The 19972-nt window shown below is 41.0% G+C and overlaps 1 protein-coding gene and 1 long non-coding RNA gene across 2 annotated transcripts in view; one reads left to right on the plus strand and one right to left on the minus strand.

Annotated features, from left to right (window-relative positions):
• LOC306970034 overlaps positions 1-19972 on the minus strand; it is a 224332-nt gene that overhangs the window by 167022 nt on the left and 37338 nt on the right. The gene's annotated exons all lie outside the window — the stretch shown is intronic.
• The window catches only part of atp2a3 (ATPase sarcoplasmic/endoplasmic reticulum Ca2+ transporting 3), a 44752-nt gene that overhangs the window by 1569 nt on the left and 23211 nt on the right, over positions 1-19972 (plus strand). The window contains exons 2-5 of the mRNA XM_079565835.1: positions 8349-8366; positions 8644-8726; positions 14784-14888; positions 15573-15711. Of these exons, the coding sequence (XP_079421961.1) occupies positions 8349-8366; positions 8644-8726; positions 14784-14888; positions 15573-15711 (345 nt within the window). The remainder of the gene's footprint in view (positions 1-8348; positions 8367-8643; positions 8727-14783; positions 14889-15572; positions 15712-19972) is intronic.

A 19972-nucleotide genomic window follows, 5' to 3' on the forward strand; every position in this document is an offset into this window, starting at 1 on the left:
GGAACAATGTTACTTCTGCTTTTTTTTTTTTCTTTAAATGAACTGCATCCCCTATTGAGTGTGTGATGTAGCACAAGGTGTGTTTTTTGACTGGGGAACCTGACTTCACTTACCTCGTCGCTCGCCGCACTGGCCCTGTCATTTGCATGTGTGGCCAAGCTGTGTGGAGTATTGTGCCACTCAAACAGTAGCCCTTTTGTTGCAGCCCGCCGCTCTACCCATAGGCCGGTGATGACTTCATGGAAAAAGCAACGTCTTGCCACAGATAACATCTCTTTTGGTTTTCAGCAAGCGCACTTCCTGCTGCAGAAGTGCGTGCAGATAAGTGGTGAAAGATGGGGATACCCTTCATTCTCTGCTAAAGGGAGCCACTTGACTTTAGTTGGTTCCTTCAGGTTCACTCCTACGGCTGAAAAGAGCGCGTTGGCTTTTCCCCTATGCTTCTGCAGACTTGAGATGAGTGCCTTTGCGAGATTGTAAGGTGTGGTGTTTTGTTACAAGGGGCATCCATCCTAGCGCCGCAGACAATTGGTCAGCTCGCTCTGCAATATTTGTCTCACGTGGACGTCAAGAAACATGATAACCCTCAGAGTCTATATTTTAGTGGGTATTTGGTATCGCCATTAATGCAGTAAAGCTGTCCCCATTTCACATCTGCACCAAAGTATATTGTCCTCTTAAAAATGTGAGATTTTGGGGGAAAGTTCAGTAGTGGGCCAAGTGCGAGACATTTATTGCTTTGAGTGGAACTGTGGATCCAGATCAGATTTCTATGGATTTTGCATCATTCTGTGATGGAATGAAGAAAAAAAATCTAACTTCTAAACCATTGTGAGAGACCAAACTCAATGGCTCAATGAGCATTTGTGTCCTGAACCAGCAGGAAGTTGTGTCATAAGGCCTTTGGCAGATGTTTACATTTTGCTTCATCTACTTTGACATTTTAGCCTTTTTACACAACACTACATTCATTTATTTGAAGTTTTACCCAGTTGGATTTGTCTAAACGTCGAACTGGTGATAAGTGCCACTGCTTTGCTGTATTTGTCACTTCTTTCATTGGAAAACCCACATGAGCAGTGAACTGTGTCCCCTTTTCTGTTCCTTTGAATAATTAGCTTTTTACTGTACAACAAAGCTGTCTGCGCTGCCGAAAGGTGATGTCTGGCTATTCCCTTCGCACCTTCCATTTATGGTCCGCTGGCAGCACTTTTTGGCAACTTTCATCACACACATTAGAGGATCGGGCTAATTAACTGTTAAAAAGCAAACACTTCAATTTACAAGGCAGTTAATCACAGAAACTGTGAAATAGTAGTTGGTGATGTACAAGTAGCAGGCCTCTTTTGTGGAGACCGTTTTCACCTTTTGGTGTGCAGTGACTGTGTCCAGAGCCATCAAAGGATTCTTTTTTTTTTTTTTTTTTGGAAAGGGCAAATTACTTCCACCTGTTGGTGTCTCCGAAGGCACCAATAACTCAAAAACTGTTATGAATTTTGTCTTAGCAATAAAACATTAAGATTTTAAACTTTATCTCAAACATTAACAGGTCATCTTTTCATTCAGGGTGTGGGGTATTTAAAATAACATACGCTCCCATTACTACAATAGGTGACAACACCTTAATCCTTTTAATTATTCTTTTTATGCTGGTTCCATTAAAACAAACAGGTTAGTTTCTTAATCCAGCGTTGTGGTAGTCACTGTCTGAACAATGAGACATGCCTTTACGCTAATTAATTCCCTTTCCAATAATCACTTATTTATTTCCATTTATCCATGTCCAATTTCCCCATCTAGTTTCTTCTTCTGCTGGGAATCTGAAGGCGTGTGTTGTCTTTTGTCACTGATGCAGCTCTAAACATGTTTGACTTGAGCTCTGGGACATTCGCTGATTTCATCATTGGAAAAGTATGCAATGCTATTATTGTACGCTACTATTCTGTGTTTGTGCCACACGTTACTGTTACAACTTCCCCTGGTAGGAACTGGCTCGCAGCTCTCTATCTCTTCCTGTTCTGCAACTTGACATAAAAGCAACAATGGTGCATTATGAATTTCCTGCTCCTCCTTCACACTCTTCTCAAAATATAGTCGACGCTCTTCTTTAGGCTTCCTCTTAAACCACCCCTTACTTAGTGCGAACTCCTCAGTGGCTTAGAAGTGAGTCAAGTTGTAGAGAAGTAATTTGTAGTCCTTCTGGGTTATTGAGTCACTTCCTTGTTCTCATGGGCTGTGTGTGTGCGTGCCCCCGCGGCGTTCAGAGGAGCCGCCGTCCTGTTGGAGCTTGTTCTCAGCCACTTCTTGCCTCCCACCTCTGCGTCTGTCACACTGCACCGCGGCTTTTGCGTCCTCTTATGACGTTGAGCAATGATGTGGTCTAAGTTGATTTAACGGAACAAAGGTGCGCCTTGTTTTGTTGAAAAATGATACTGTACTATAGGTTTTCCTCCAAAATCCTATTCTCTAAAAGTTAAGATCTAAAAATAGTCATCCAATATTGTGTGCAGGCGTTGACAGTAAAGAGCTGGTTTGGTTGGTGTTTATGTAGAAATGTTAAAGCTGCCTCACTGTTTAGTGCTTGTAAAACTGCACGCAAAGAGCCTGTGTTTTAATATTAAGGTGGTGGAAATCTAGGGCAGGATTTGCCTCTTAATGACCAAACTGATGGTGTTTTGTCACAGTCATTTCTAGGCCCTTTACATGTGAAACAAAAACTGGCACAAAGTAGTCTCTGTTGGCAAGAAAAAACAAATCTTTTTATATAGTATGAAGCGATTAATACAACAAATAAATCCAATCATAGGACTGGGCACCGTTAAACAATACCAGTGTGGTATCGAAAAAATGAAAGTATTGAAGGCGGGTGCTGAGAAAAAACAACAACATTATTTCTTTCTTTAGCTCCCTGTTCAGGAACAGCATTAAAGGAAGTTACTTGGTTGTTCCAGCTCAAATAATTAAAGTAAAGAGTCTTTTATGGAATAAATGAACATGATTGTTCTGTTTTCTAGCTAATATATGATATAGACTCATTACATGCAAAGTGACATATGTCAAGCATTTATTTGATATGATTTTTATGATTATAGCTTAAGGTCCATTTTCAAAATATTTAAATTTTCAGAATTTTATAAATTGGGGTTTTTACAAGCTGTGATGCATAATAATCAAAATTATAATAAATAAAGCCTTGACATGTCTCACTTTGCATGTCATGAGTCTGCATCATATATTAGTTTCAGAGTTTAAGTTGAATTACAGAAATGAATGCACTTTCTAATTTTCCGAGTTTCACCTGTAATTATCAAAAAAAGTATCGTTAACCAAGCATTGCTAAAGTAACGGTATTGGGGTAAATGAATGTTGCCCAGCCCTGCCCAATCACAGACATGGAAACGTTCATCATTTGTGGATGTTCTGTCGCCCAAAACAATAAATAGGCCCCTGCCCTTCATCTGAAATTATAACAGGAAGTACTAAAACTATTCAGTGCATAAACTAGTTCATATAAGAATTATTGGCCTTTTTATTGTCACTTTACAAGTTTCATGGTGTTACTCCTGCGTGGTGCCTAGTGGCCAGGGTTGGGGGGTTGAGGGGCAGGATGCAGCGCTGGCACCGCACATTGATGCAGCTGGTCAGGATGCTCTCTATTGTCCCTCTGTCGAAGGTGCAAATGACGGGCCGGGACTCTGCAGAGACGCTGAAGTCCTTTCTTGCCCGGTGATGTTGTGTTTGTAGACCAGGATAGGCTCTCTGTGATGTGCATGAACTTCGTCGCCCTGGTCGCCCTCTCCACATTAGCACCGATGATTGTCAGAGGTGCATGCTGCATCTTCGAAGTCCACAACAACCTCCTTTGTCTTCGGCGCATTTAGAGAGAGAATAGATTTGATGTGGTCCATGAATAGTCGTTCGAAGCACTTCATTTGAACTGGAGTTAGTGAAACAGAAGTGTTGTCGTTAAAGCAGGAAGGGGGTGACCTCTTTAGTAGCATTATGATTTTGACATTATGCTTTTATGTTTTCGAGTTGTATTTGATTCCTAATACAGGTGCATGCATACAGAAGGCCATCATATCTTCAGCAGCCACATGTTACTATATGCCACAGATCTATGACATCCTGCTCAGTGACAGCGTATTCGAGTCTGAAGTTGTACGGTTTCAAGCATGTGATTGGTCAGAAGTGTTGCTCTGATTTCTAAATGAAGAATAAACTCTATAAATAGCCGGTGTCAGCACAGATTTCACTCTGCTGTTTGGGGAATAGCACACTTTTTTACTGTGTACATCTGATCCCATTGGCTACAGGGTGTCTGGCTGCCTTCAGTTTGCTGAGGGTTTAGGAAATGGTGCTAGTTTGACCTTCAGAGCTGTAAGATAGCTGTTGTTGTGCCTGATGCACCAGGCCTTGAAAAAGTTAATTTGATTTCTCTATCTAACTTTACCAGAAGCGACTGGAGATTTTCGACTGGAGATGAGTCACTCAAAGATGTAAAGATATTCATCCGCACTGTCACAGTACGGCGCTATTACAGATCACAGAACAGTTAATCAAATAAAGTTTGCCTTAAGCAACTTCTTATTGCTCAAAAACTTTCCGCTAACCAATTACATACAATAATACGGCCTTGAAACTTGAAATTGAAAACTGTACTGAACATGAGGGCTGCATAAATGACTCAAAACAAATGATAATTTGAATGGTCACAATAAACAAATGGGCTAAAATACTTTTTACTGATACTCTTGGTACTCTTGGTTCTTACTGCTAATCCTTTGGCATGTTTTTGCTCGTTCATATTTTATTTTTTCTATCAAATGATGTTTTTCTTATGCCATTTTTAAATGTTCATGGTAGCAGGAACCTCAATTTTTACAGCAAACACTCACAATCCTCTGAATGTTGTATTTTATACATTTTCATCCCCAGATTAGAAATAGAGTTGTGCTCGAAAGTTTACATACCCTGGCAGAATTTTTGATATTTTTTTTGGGACTATTTTTCAGAGAATATGAAGGATAACATTTTTTTTTCATACTTTGTGGTTGTGTGAAACCATTTGTGGTGATAAAAAAAATGGAGTTTGCTCTTTTTAAATCATAATGAAAAAAGTACCAAACATGACCCTAATCCAAAATTAATGATCAAGAGGAATGGGCCGCTTTACCATTAGATTATATACTGAACCTTCTCCACAAGATGTCATTGATGCTAAAGGGGGAAACACACAGAATGGGGGTATGCAAACTTTGGATCAGGGCCATTTTGAGGGCCATTTTGGTACTTTTTTTTTTGTCATTATGATTTCAATAGAGCAAATTCCGTTTTTTTCACCACAAATGGCTTCAGACAACCACTTACTATGAGTGTGTTATCTTTCATATAATTGTCAAAATCCTGCCAGGTTATGTAAACTTTTGAGCACAACGGTATATTTTTTTCAGTGTAACATTGGACGCACGTCCTGTCCTCCTGATAAACTCTGAGTACTCGTTCAGGGGCATCTGGTCAGAGGGGAGCCTAAAATACCTGTGGATGACATCATTTGAGAAGGGAAACCCTCCACTGACGCGTATGTTAATGAAGCAGCGTCTGCAGTCCTGCACTGTGATGCCCTCCGAGCTCCCATAATGGCTCCGACAGGAGAATGGGCTGAATTTCTAATTCACATTTAATATGGTTAATGCATTCTGACCTTTTCCGGTGGGGAATACATTAGCGAGGAGGATATAGGATTCCTCCTACAGTCTGTCATTAGGGGTTCCCATTACAGTATTTATAGACCTGTTTTACGTCCTTTTCTGGGAGTAGGAGCCACAGATGTGAACGTCCTCTTAAGTCATTACCTGAGCGGTTGGCTGCCAGCTGCTGATTGGGACGTGTATCTCTTTAGCACATGCTCTGCAGCCCATTGCAGACTGTTTTGCCATTTCAAATGAAGGTTGAACTGATGGCATAAGCATTATTCTTTGTTCGTTTTAATAGACATTGCAGTGATCTTTCAGTAAAACCTTCTGGTAAGTTACTGCTGGAACCTTTCACATGTTAATAGTTTACACAAAAGGGCTTGAACTGGCTTATAATCATTCTCAGATGGGGGCCTAATAAATGAATAATGTCTGACTGGGAAGACATGACCTTTCTGTTCATCACAGCAGTTTTTTTCATCTGGACAGACATGTCCATTTTCCTGTCCCCGACTCTCTGGGCAGAGCAACTCGCTGTTGTTGGTAACTGTCTCCAGGAAGTGTCTCCCTTCTGCTCAGGCCTGCTGCTCCGGGCGCTGCTGTACGTAAACAAGGCCTTTTATTCATTGTCTGGGCCATGGAGCATGAGGTGGTGTGGGGACACTGCGGGAGAGCTGAAGTCAGTGTTGAGGAATTTGCTTGGGCAAGCCTCGAGTTGACACAAGCCAGATGACTGTGAGGGAATCCTTGGCAGGGGAACGGCGGGGAACCCCACTCCACACTGCAGCTCTTTGGTGCCCCTGCTCCCTTGTCTTGTCCACTCTGTGTTTGTCTGCAGCTCTTGAGTCACAGCCAGACTGTCTGCCATAAAAACATTATACAACCGGGAGAGGCACTGTAGTGGGGAAACAGGCTTTTGTCAGGCTGGCGCAGCATGGAAACATAAAAATTCACTTCGGAGTTTGCCTCACTTTTGTGCTGGAGAGTGCAGCCAAATGTCCCGTGTGTCTTCAACCGTGTCCGATGGTGCGGCAGTAGATGGCTTAGTGAACCAGTCCTCACTATGAGTCATCATATTTATAACAATATCAAGGGAGGACACACATATCTTCACAGTCGGTGATGGCACAAATGTCTTGTCCAGCCTCTGCTGCTCTACTCTCCAGCATTTTGTATTTTTGTGTCCAGACAATGTCATCCTTGTGGCTAAAATGACAACACTTAATCTTGACCACAGAGAAAAATACTTGTAACTTACATGTATGATAATAAAAAAAGCAGTTCCCTTAAGTTGTTTTTGTCCTGCAGTGTAAAGTGAGTGGAGAGTGTGTTTTGTTTTTGGAAGGAGACTGCAGGCCAGACTACATCATGCTCTGGCCTCTTTCCAGCCTCTCTTCCTGCGGGGTCACGGTTGGTCCCTGTGGAGCCGGCTCCGCTCAAAACATGCCCAGGGATTTCCAGTGCTCAGTGATGTCATTGCAGTGGTGCTACCCTTGGTTTCCCCTGTCATTATACCCCATGCTCCACACACAGCAGGATTACATGATGAGAGTTATGATTGCTCTTGAGCAGTTTGCAGAAATAGAGCTTTTGTGCTCGGGCGCAGTGGACTTGACACATGCCATGACTAACTGCTGCTGCCGCTCATTGTGGCGACATCCATCAAATAATTTCTACTTACACTAAAGTCCTTCATGTTGATGGGTTTTGTTAATCAAATGAGAGTGCACAGCTGCTTTCCTTGTCTCTCTCGTGTTTGGTTTGCAGTGGAAACTGACGAGATAAAGGAGTGGTAGATTCGTAGATTTGCACATTTTCAAATCTCAATGGAAAATCTATACGATCATATGTTGATACAGACTTTGAAACATTTTAAGAAAGACACAAATTGCTTTCGACATGTATGTTCGAGCCAGGAGGTACTGTTGTTAATAAACTATTCATGTTTAAGTTAGCTTTAAGTTTTTAATTTACTTGTGGATGAGAGGTTGGCTTTAAAGGCCACAGCTCAAATGATCCTTTTTGCTGAGGTAAGCGTAAGCACCTGTATAACCCAATCAATCGACTTTACAAAAGCTGTTAAAAGAAATCTGTAAAATTGCTGATGTGAATGATGTGAAATTAACTTCAAGGTGTCTCTGCTCCCAAACTACAATTATTTGACCATACATAATGCAGTAATTGCTGTAGGTTTGTTCATGTTGACCAAAGTTTAAAGTCTGATGAATCAGTACAGCTGAGAGACTAACCAAGTCTCTTCTGCAGAGCCAAAACTTAAGTTGGGACAGGATTCTCACAAGGTTGAAAAGTGGGTTGTGAATCATTATTTGTGCAGTGTTTCCTATTGACTGGGAGCCATAGGCAGTGCTCCCAGTTGAGTGTCATCACCCACTTTTCGAGCTGGTGGGAATCCTGTCACAAGCCTTGGCTCTGGAGAAGGGACTCGGTTAGTCATTTCCTCAGTGTTTGTCTTCTTGGATGTTTGAACATTCTTGCTTAATATGAACTCTAATCAAACTGTCCAAATAAATTCGTCATAACTGTGCATGTCCAAGCATCCCATTTCAAATATATTTACTGCTCTTTCTTTATCTCCTGCATGCCCGGCCTCCGCCTGATTCCTTTACGACGGACACACTGGAACATCCACAGAGCTCCCAGCTGAAGAAGGTAAATATTGATTTTTCCAGCCTGCACTCCCTCCCCTCCCTTAAACTACCGGCTTACATTTCTTAACCAAGGATCCTATTGTCTGTGAGGAGTAAACTTTGGGAGTGGACGCTGTGCTGTTGTAACAAAGGCATACACAGTGGGCTTAGTAGCCATAAGCCAACCCAGAGTTCAGCTACATCTAAACACGAGCTGTATACTTTATGTCGCAAACCGAGTAACACCCGAGGAAATGCCGTCACACAATAATCTGACTGTTTGTCTGTCCATATCACAGGCAAATCCTTATGGGAGTTGGTGGCGGAGCAGTTTGAGGATCTCCTGGTCAGGATACTGCTGCTGGCCGCATGTGTCTCCTTTGTAAGTCCAACACACATACATAAGGGCTGACACATCTGCTACCCCATGAAAAACATTTATAAAGCTGTTTCAAATCACAAAGGCCATTGTACTGAATATACTGTAATTTTACTACATACACCCAGGAAAGATCTATCATAGTAGTCTTTAGAAGTCAGCCTATATGGGTTGGCCGATTTTTCCAAATGTCTCCACTATAATCCATGATGCTTCTAAACTGAAAAATGTGTCAGTGTTGAACTCTGACAGCAGGGGGCGCTTTATTAGGGGAATAGGACTGATTCATGTTAAGTAGGTACTTCAGAGGGTACTTCTAAAATTATAAGCAAAAGTCTGCAACATAAAATATATAAAATACATTGTACAATATTCCTCAGCTCTTCTGAGGCCTACGAAGTTGTGAAAGGACACATTTTAAGGCAATTTTAAATCAGAACTAAGTAACTCGTTTTTCTTAAATACATTTCGTAGTCCCTCTGGGATTAGTAGGGGGGTTTCCATCTCCCCCTAGTGTCTGTGTCCAGAAAACCACACTTGCAAATTTCTCTTCTCTGACCTGGAGGCGCAATACACACTAATGGAATCACGAAGAAGAAGCTAACAGGCTTACGGGCAAAGGTAACTGTGGGCTAGCGCCACTTTGGCAGTATTCACAGCCAAGTTTAAGTGACAAAAAAATCTCCATTGTGTAATTGGGTTATGGCTCATTGTAATATCCCTCTCTCCCATAGCTTGTTGTGTGTTTTTTTACTCATTAATTGTCCGTGAGGAGGGTAAATACTACACGGACAGAAAAGACAAAGGGAGAGAGGGATATTGTACATCCAATTACACAATGGAGATATTTTTTTTCACTCAAACTTGGCTGTAAATACTGCTAAAGTGGTGCTAGCCCACAGTTAGCTTTGCCCGTTAGCCTGTTAGCTTCTTCTTCGTGATTCCATTAGTGTGTATTGGGGCCTCCGGGTCTGAGCAGGGAAAGTTGCAATGTGTGGTTTTCTGGCCAGAGACACCAGGAGGAGATGAAAGACCCCCCAATCATCCCATTAACACTTGTATTACCCCAAGAGGAACTACGAAAAGGATTCATTAAGGTAAACAAGTTACTTAGTACTGCTTTAAGGCTTTCCAATGCAAAAAAAGAAGAGGTCTCGGTTCAGGAGATTTCTGCTTTTTATTGGCATTAAAATACCGAAATATCAGCCGGCTGACCTCCAGTGGAGATTTTCAAATATAGCCAACAACTCAATTAACATAATCTTATTTGTATGGACTGCATGCAAAAGAAACTGGAATCGCGCAACAGATTGACATATCGTCACTGGTGAAAACATGTTCTTTCCAAAATCATTCCTCCACTAATAACCACATATTCGCTCATAGTTCTCAGATGTTCCTCCAGAGAACTGAGGCCCAAATTGGTCAGGAAATTGTCACTTAGAGCCTTCTCCAATCTAGTTAATGTTGCCTTTTTCATGTGGAAACTGCTCGGCTGTAATATAGGTTTTTCCATTCTGCTGATAGGGTTTCAAAGAAGGGAGCACTTCTTCTGCTTGACTGGAAACATAACCATCAATCCACAGTCGTTCTTCTTCTGCTGTGTCTTAAATTGTTATGGCGGTTGGAGCTTTGGGGCTGTGTATGTCGGACCAGGGTGGAGCAAAGGGGAGGGGGGGAGGGGGAATCCTGACTCCATAATAACTTTGTTCCATCCCTGGTGTCCCGGGACTGAAGTGGTGTTGCTATTTTTGAAAGTAGGAAAGTTGCTCTATAAATGCACTGTATATGACATAATATATCTCCCCGTGTTTCCAAATGGAGCTGTGGTTTGGAGTAAGGGCTGACTTTCCCTGGTGTAAATGAGGCTTTCCCTAAGTTTAGAGTGTTTACAGTGGCAGTGGAACCAGCCGGCGCTTTCACAGTTTAATGTCATCGCCAAGTGAAATGTTGTAAAATAAAAAACCAGGTCATCAACAAGGTAGTGAACACACTTTTATTTATTCATACTTCTTCGGTTACTTATTACATGCAGTACAAGGATGAGATACACTACACATTCTGCACGGTTAGGCCATTAGAAAGGTTAGTTCTATATATTTTCTGTTCAAGCTCTATGCTGTACGGCGATGACCTCATTTTTAGTTCTGATCTCATTTTCATGTATTACCCCTCACTGTCACATACAAAAACCTACGTCGAGGCCTGTTTTAAAATTTACCACACTGCCTTGTTCGGATTGACGTGTGGCGTTAGTGGCCTGAACTTTCTGTGCAAAGGAACTCATTTGACTTCACTTTGAATACATTTGACTTGGTCATTAGGGCTGGCGTCCTCTTTGCATGGCACATCAGTGAACCTAATAATCATGCGACTCGGTTCCAAACGCGCTTCCAAGCTTCAGCGATGAGTTTGTTTTTCCTGCTTTCAACCACGAATTCGGCAGCTTCAATTTACTCAGGAATTATAGATAAAGTAGACTCGGCTGTTAATAGTTTCCCTATAGCTATATTATGTCTTTGTAAGGTTTAATTAATACAATAAGTGTAGAAAGTTCATCAGGCATAAATGTTCACTTGCCATATTTAAAATATAAGACTATTAAATAAATAAGAAACAATTAAGGGAGCAAAGTAACATCGTTTGTCTGTATTGGAGCTACAGCAGCTAACTGGATTCATTGTCTATAAGCTCATTTTTTAAGCTCTTTACCCCCATCTGAACCGACCACATCTTCTCCAGTTTGGTAAAAATGAGACATAACTGTGACGAAAATGCAACAAAAAAGCAATGAAAAAGTGATTACAAAGCCACAAAAGACCAACAAAAAAGTGACAAAAAATAAACAAAAGACCAACAAAAAAGTGACAAAAAATAAACAAAAGACCAACAAAAAAGTGACAAAAAATAGACAAAAGACCAACAAAAAAGTGACAAAAAATAAACAAAAGACCAACAAAAAAGGTGAGAAAAAAAAGACAAAAGACCAACAAAAAAGTGAGAAAAAATAGACAAAAGACCAACAAAAAAAGTGAGAAAAAATAAACAAAAGACCAACAAAAAAAGTGAGAAAAAATAAACAAAAGACCAACAAAAAAAGTGAGAAAAAATAGACAAAAGACCAACAAAAAAGTGACAAAAATGAGACAAAAAAATAAACAAAAGACCTAAAAAAAAGCAATAAACAAAAAAAACAAAATCATTAACCTATTAACACCCTGCCTTTACCACCCACATTTTCTCCAGCTCAGCTTCACCCAAGTCGAAACGAAAAGCTTCTTATAAGCCATTTGAAAGCAAAGACCTGCAAAACTGATCTTAACGGATCATTTCCTTTGCGCTGTTGCAGTGTTGTCATTTTGGCTATTTTTTTTTGCTCTTTGTGGCATATTTTGTTGCGTTTTCCTCTTGTGTCTCACTTGTCTGATTTTTATCACTTTTTTGTTGCAATTTCCTCTATGTTTTCATCTCGTTTTTGTCGCTATTTTGTCGCTTTTTTCGAGGGTAATGCCACGCTTGAGAAAATCAAAGTTTGTGAACGAAATGGAAAAAGACAACTGTGCTTTGAAACTGATGATATACAATCTTAAAGTGATCAGTTTCATAATAGATTTTCTTAGCTGGAGCCAATTCTATTGCGGCGACACTTCTGTAACCCACTGCGTTTAAATGTTCCACTCTTGTATTGATTCGGGACACAGTCTATGCTCCTCTCCTGACTAAACGTTGAAGCGGCGTGCTCACAGCCCTGTGTGATGGCGTGCTGATTGTCTCCCGTGTCACCTCTTAAGAGAAGCCCATTGTCGCCCTCCTCTAAGTCAGGAGCGAGATTTACCTCCACAAACGATGGGAATGATGAGCTATTGATTGGCTCAGTGTGGCGTGACGTACTGCGCTGCTCAATAGTCTGCACTGAAGTCACCTCTGCATCATTTGATCATTGACTTTCCCCCACACCGGTCTTTTAGAAACATTCTTTATTGTGCTGATCCGCTCTACACACACAAATGGCTGAATGCCCTTTTAAGTTTGCAATTATTTGTAGTAAAACAGCTTTTTCTGTTGTTGTAGATGCTGCATGTCCTAGAGCAGCACTGTATAGAGTTCGGGAAATTCCACTGTTACCATGGAGATCCGCCATCTTTGCAGCTGTTAGCATACATGTCCATAGACTCACATTAGCTATAAACAGTATACAAAAAAGTGGAGAAAAAAGCTGTGGAACAACTCCGTTAGCTGCTGAGTTACTGATGGTAAATACATTTAACTCATTGTGATGTTCAAGTGTTTCAATGTGAACAATAACTCCAGTATTTTAACTTTTAAAATCTCCATTAATTTACAATTGCTGCTAATCCCATAATTCTTAGCGATATGACATCACATTCCTGAACCTTATAAAAACCAGGCATGATCTTATGATGATTTCACGGCTAAAAGGCTTTGTTCAAAGTCTACTGAATGTTGGTCACCATCTTATTCAGAAAGAGCAATACAAATCAGTAATATTTTTCTTAATTATTTCCTCAATAAGAAATGTATTGGACAAAACAGAAAAAAACACATGGAGGATAAAAAAAAGTAGGAATAAAGAGTCTCAGCCGAATTCATTTCTGATATAAAAAGTGTTTTAAAGTTTCCTTTTGAAAATATGCGTCACGCCAATGCCACAAAAGGCAGCAAAACCGAGACTGAACAGACAAAGAAAATACTTTTTTGGCAAGTATAACTGTCTGCTAGTGACGTTCTCTAAACAGCATTTGCCCTTTCTTTGTTCACACAGACTTGTTTCGAGAAGAGTACATCAGCCTTTGTGAAAGAAACACTTTGTAAACATGTTTTTCATTGTGGCCACGGTTCATCTTACTGGACATTTTACCTTTCCGAAGTCTATTGTTTATAAAGTCTCCATTTTGTTTGTCATCTTGTTGCTACGGTTACATATTGCACCAACTTTTTAGTCTAAATACAGTAATGTGTGATAGAGGCTGTATTATTATCTTGTCATTTCTCGTTAGTAGGCCAACATCTCGGTAGCACTTTATATTAAAGGAATAGGCCACCGTTTTTAAATACTGAGTTATGTTCTTACCTGAGCTTAGACGAGTTGATGCGTAGCTGTCTGGTCTTTACACATGCGCTCAGTCACGTAAACAGAGCACAGATGGTGTTAGCATTTAGCTCTTCCACGTTTTCCCTATATGGTTACATGAACCTTTCACGATCCAAGTATAGTCACACAAAATTAAACATGTCGATTTTAGATAGAAGTAATATTACCTTGCAATATAGTTTCCCTTTTTATCCGCTTAGAAAATCGATGTGTTTAATTTTGTGGGACTATACTTGGATTGTGTTAATGCCCATGTAACCATAATGATAAGATATCAATACGCTGCTTATTATACTTTTATCTGTCATCATAGCAGTCCATTATTAATATGCTTATAGATATTAATAGGCGGATCATTATATTGTTTTCAGCCACCACTCTACTATTGCATGAATAATAATGCTTTTTCATAGCCAACCGTAACTCTCACTTTAACCCCTACCCTAAAAAGATTTCAAATGCTTATTAAAGGGACTAGATGCAAGTTGGTCATTTTATGCTCACTACTGCCACCTCAGGTCTTAGGCGTAACTGCAGGTTCTATAGTAAGCTCGTGCATGACGGCAATTCGGACCCGGAAATTTTAGAGTGACAGTGCAGGATTTTAGAGGCAGTTGTGGTCTGGGCTCATTCTACACATTTAGGACATGCCTTAATTTTAACATTTTTAAACTCTGTATAGTTCCTTTAATACTTAATGAGCACACCTTAATCTAAAGCGATGCCAACATCTCGCATGCTCTGAGGCAATACGAGTTGACTTGCACCGACTTTATTGCTTCACATGGACAATTTTACCATATTTCTTCCCCATCGACGACATCACTAACTTCCTATAAAGACAGTAATTTTCTTTCTTGTGCTTATTCCCTCGTCTCTCCCGCGTGTTTGCACATTGGAGTGGCTGTTTTAATGTGTTTGCTAAGTCTATGTGTTTTCTCATGTAGGTGTTGGCTCTGTTTGAAGAGGGAGAGGAGACAACCACCGCCTTTGTCGAGCCCGTTGTTATTCTCCTTATCCTCATCGCCAACGCTGTTATCGGGGTCTGGCAGGTGAGATTCTCTCCTCCTATAGCGCAGACGTGTCAAGAGCACACACATAAAGTACTCTCATTCTATAATTAGTCCAGGTAATAGGACACTGAACATTGTTTAAGAAGACTGTAAACTTTTCACTTCTTCTGCCCTGCAGCTGTTTTACGACTCAGTAATGCAAAGTGATAACGTGCATATGATGAAGTATGAAGTGCAATATTTTTATCCACCAGTGTAATGAAAACTCTTTGTGGGCGTAAACACGTATGCGACACAAAGTTATGCTGTTTATAACTGCAGAAGCTGGAGAGCCCTCTAAAATGAGTGTGTGGTCTTCTATATAGGGCAATTCACGGATGATGTATTCGGTTACATGCCAAACTGAAATTATAATAACAAGCAATATGCCGTGACGTTATTTTAGTAAATCAGTCATCACAATTTATGCCCATTTAAAGTAAACATCTTGGATTTATAAACTTGCACTGAGCCAAAGTGCAGTGCTGATTTTAGGTCTGGTGGTATTTGAAAGTTATGAGAACATTGTTAAGAAATATTTATTATTTGTGCTAATGTGATCCTGTTTACAACATTGTATCTTTTGCTCATTACAGTTTTGACTTTATTTGAGAACGCACGATATCTGCATAAACCGTCCTCACCACTTTCTTAAACATTTGTGGGATTCCTCTCCCTGCACAGGAGCGTAATGCCGAAAGTGCCATCGAGGCTCTGAAGGAGTATGAGCCCGAGATGGGGAAGGTGTACCGCATGAACCGCAAAGCTGTCCAGAGGATCAAAGCCAGAGACATCGTCCCGGGAGACATAGTGGAGGTGGCAGGTGAGCGGTGCCTTCCCCAAACCCTGTCACTCAAACGCACTCATTTATGCTTTGACTTGTTCCAGATGAGGTCCCGCTGCTGTCACCGCGCCGCGTGTCGACATGCATGCATACTCGCTCATTCATGAGGCAGAAAAAACGGCACTAGTGCAACGGTTTAGAACAGGGGTCCCCAGCTAAATCAGCTCGAGGTCCGCAGACTTTCCACATGTGTCCAGGGTCCGGACATGAGCAGTCATTGCTCTTGAGAATGTTAAAACATGAGCAGAGGTTGTCTATTTACATAGCAGAGCAATGAATCAATCATTTTGCCATTTTATTTCAGTGTTATTCACATTGTTTAGATAATTTTCAATTCAGCCTTAAAAATGAAGTATATTTAGACATTGAAAAGGCTTTGGGGTCCGGACTAAAGCCTCCGGAGGTCCGGATCTGGACCCAGGTCTGCCATTTGGCGACCACTGGTTTAGAAGATGTGGTTATTGATGAGAACCAAACAATTTTTTTAATATGAAAATGTACTAATAGTATTGACGAAGGGTAAAAGAAACGAAAAAGACAAACTTTGGTATAAATCCAGGAGGAGTTTTTGATTTATTAGATTGAACAGATCAGAACCAAAGAGTTTGTTTTTTCCATTGGAGTTCCAGTTTGGCCACTACATCTTACTTTGGTAGACACTACCTCATGTTTACACCGCCATTAGTTTTAATTACAGCGCGCAGTCGGTGTGGCATTGATTCAATAAGCCTCTGCAATGTCACAAGATCCAGTGTTGCATTCATTTTTGCCAAGATCTTGTATTGATGATGGCAGAGTGCGACCACTGTGCAAAGCCTTCTCCAGCACATTCCAAAGATTCTCAATGGGGTTAAGGTCTGGACTCTTGTTGGCCAATCCATGTGTGAAAATGATATATCATGCTCCCTGAACCACTCTTTAAAATGTGAGCTTGGAATATGCCGAGTCATCAGGGAAACCCATTGATGGTATAACTTTCATTCAGGATGTTCATGTGGTCAGCTGATCTCATTTTTTGGGGCACATAGTGTTGCTAAACCTAGACCTGAACAACTGCAGCAACCCCAGATCATAACATAAGTTAAATCCATTTGGCGACTTTTTATGTTGTTGATCAGGCTGTCGATATACAACCCTGTTAAAGTGTTTCTAGTGTACTTTTTCTAGTGTATAATAGGGCAGAGCTTTCAGAAGCAGTTGCACTGATCAGAAACAACAGATCTTAAACTTGGCTTGAAAGCAGTTAAAGAGATTAAGGTACTTAGCTCCAAGGATTTTAAGGTTAAAGTTTACATTGTCCACGTAGGGCAATTTGTCCTCTGCTTTTGTCTCCTCCTTCGATGCCGCTGGGACGGTCTGCCAAGAGCAGTGGGACCCCTCCAGATATTAAGCCAGTTCCAGTATATTGTGCATGTTTTGGGTGTATGGGGCAACCAGGACAAAAAAAATAAAAAAAATAAAAATAAAAACAGAAAAGAAAAGAAAAGAAAACTTAACCCATGCAAACTCCACACAGAAAGGAGGTGTGAAATCTTGGGATAACCATGGAAACAAAGTCATTCACGCTCTTTCTTGAAACCCTCCTAAACTTTTGCACAGTGCTATACATTGCATGAGCGGCTGTTCTGTGGACAAATGCAGGTGCCAAAGCTGCTGTCCGCTTGTGTCTGTTTTTGTGCCTATGTAAGTGGTTGCGGTCACCCTGTATTTTCGGCCTAGTTTAATTTTCCTCCCTCTACGCGCTTTCCATGCTCTCAGTCTCGCCACCTGGACACTCCTGGATGTTTGTCAGCTCCGCACTCGCACACACACATAATTCCCGTGCTGTAAACTCGCCCGTGTGTGGGCAGCCGGCTCTATAAATAACTCCTGTTGTCACTCTCGTTCCCAACATCTGTGTGCGCAAAAGTTAATATGCACGAGTGGCAGGAGATCACTACTCCTCCATCAACATGACTGGTGTTGTTTTGGGGGGGCTGCGGGGGGAGTGTAGTCTTTGGCTAAGCATGACCAGCGATTCATGTTTTTGAAGCAGTGTGTGGGAAAAGGGAAAGGCAGGGAGAGGATGCAGTGTTCATTGATAATCTCTGTGGAGCTACACGTTCGCTTCATACAGGGGTGAAGAGGCAAACATTTGGTACTGTATCTTAAAAAAATGTTGAATTATTCTTAGACATTCAGCAAAGATAATTATTCAAGTGCACAGACAGGATTTCTGCAGGGCTCATTAAATTGTAAAGTTGATTTAGCCAAAAAATGAATGCCCTAAAGGTGATTAAGAAGCAGTAAATTGGATCCAAACTGGCATTACATCAAAATTTCGTGGCAATTAAAGTAGTCTAGAAATGTCATGGTTTTCCAAGGTTTGTGACATTAAAGTGATAGTCTGGAAGTTTAAACGTTTAAACAAATCTTCTAAAATGCGCAAAATCGACCACCTGGTTTTGCATGTTGATGTAAAGTAAGCAATACATATATATATTATTTGTCGTAAAGTCCCTCCTTCCGGGATCTTGGCAACTAATAAGTGTCTGGTATCCTCCCGTGTTGACCAATGAGACGAGCTGCTCCTGTGAACCAGCCGGTCAGGTCCAATCAGGAGAGAGAGGGAGGAGCTTGATCATTTACTTTTGAAAATTCTGTTCCTGATCTCCTCTTTATGCAAACTAAGAAGGGCTTTCTGGTTAAAAAGGGGAGGGATTTGATTGTTTCACTTTCACATTTCATCTCCATCTCTCCTCACTTTACAAACTTACTGACTATCGCTTTAACCTCTTAACCCCCACAGGAACTGAGCACTTTTTCTCCAGTTTGGCTTTACCCAAATCTAAAAGCAAAAAAGTGGCGAAAGAGCGACAAAAATGTGCGGGGAAAGCAATAATAACACGGCAAAAACTCACCACTAAAGAGTGATGAAAAAGCAACAAAAAATCCAGAAAAATTGCAACAAAAAAGTGACAAAAACACAATAAAAAAACGATTAATAAAGCAACAAAAACACTTCCAAATGTGCTGGAAAAGCAACAATAGCACGACTAAAGAGTGATGAATAAGCAACGAAGGAAAGAGTGACAAAAAGGTGACAAAAATGCGATGAAAAAATTACCAAAACACAACAAAATAACCTACAAAAGACAAAAGGTGACTAAAAAGCGGTGACAACACGACATAAAAGTGGTTGTGTAGGTCTTAGCTTTCAAATGAGGTGTTACTCTGGCCTATAAGGTGTAAACTCTCAGGTAAGGCGAGGGGTAAGACGTTAAAGTATAGTGTTTTGGCATTAAAAAGGATTACATTTGATTTGTTGCTAGCTGTATAAACCCTGATAGACTTTAACCTCGTAACCCCCACCTCAACCGTCCACATTTTCTCCAGTTACTATCCAGGTATCCAGGCACTCCCCAAATGTAAAAGCTTCTTGAAAAGAGTGTCAAAATAGCGACGGAAACGAGAGAAAAAACGTGACAAATAAGCAACAACAAAGTTATAACAATTCCTGTCCTGGGACAGCAGAGAGAAAATCCCTCCTTCCAGATATAGCTTTGTTCAGTAAAAAAATTGCACTATATTTCCCATTCATAATACTTTTCTTAAGTGTCGGCATCATTGTGACACCTGACACTTTCTTCGGGATGGTCCTCTGATGGCAAATGCGCTCGTTCAGGCAGGGCCATCCCGGTGCAGCGGACCGATTCTGCCCCTTAGAAACGCCAGCGCCTTCACCGTCATTGTCAACAGCACCAGCGTCGCTATGACAACCCAGTGCGCTCCGACTTCGGCTCATCGGGAGACGCTGTAGTTCACAAGGGCTCCAGTTTGATGACACCTCTGATGGGAGCGGTAAAATGAGCCATCTGCTGCCGTTTGGACTCCGTGATGGAGACACTAGTTTTCATCAATGGCCCCCGGCGACATTCAGTGACGGGCTGAAAATAAACAATGATTTACCAAACTGCGCTCTTCTGGCTGGTGAAACGGTTTGCTGATCTGGCAAGCTGAACCCAAGCAAAGAAAAGAATGCATAATAGGGCAGGGACAGTGTATCTTTTTGCAATATATCGCTATACATTTGTGTCATGTGGAATCGGAATTGTTTTACACTGATAGTGAAATACTTTAATGACATCATGCATATTGACAATGCTCCAGTGCTTTCTCAGTCAAAAGGTTTTCTAGATTTCTACCAGGACAAGCGAGGGAAGCAATGTCAGGGGCCAGTTTACCCTGGAGGCTGCTCACA

Source organism: Gobius niger, assembly GCF_951799975.1.
Source record: "Gobius niger genome assembly, chromosome: 11".
Taxonomy (NCBI): Eukaryota; Metazoa; Chordata; class Actinopteri; order Gobiiformes; family Gobiidae; genus Gobius; species Gobius niger.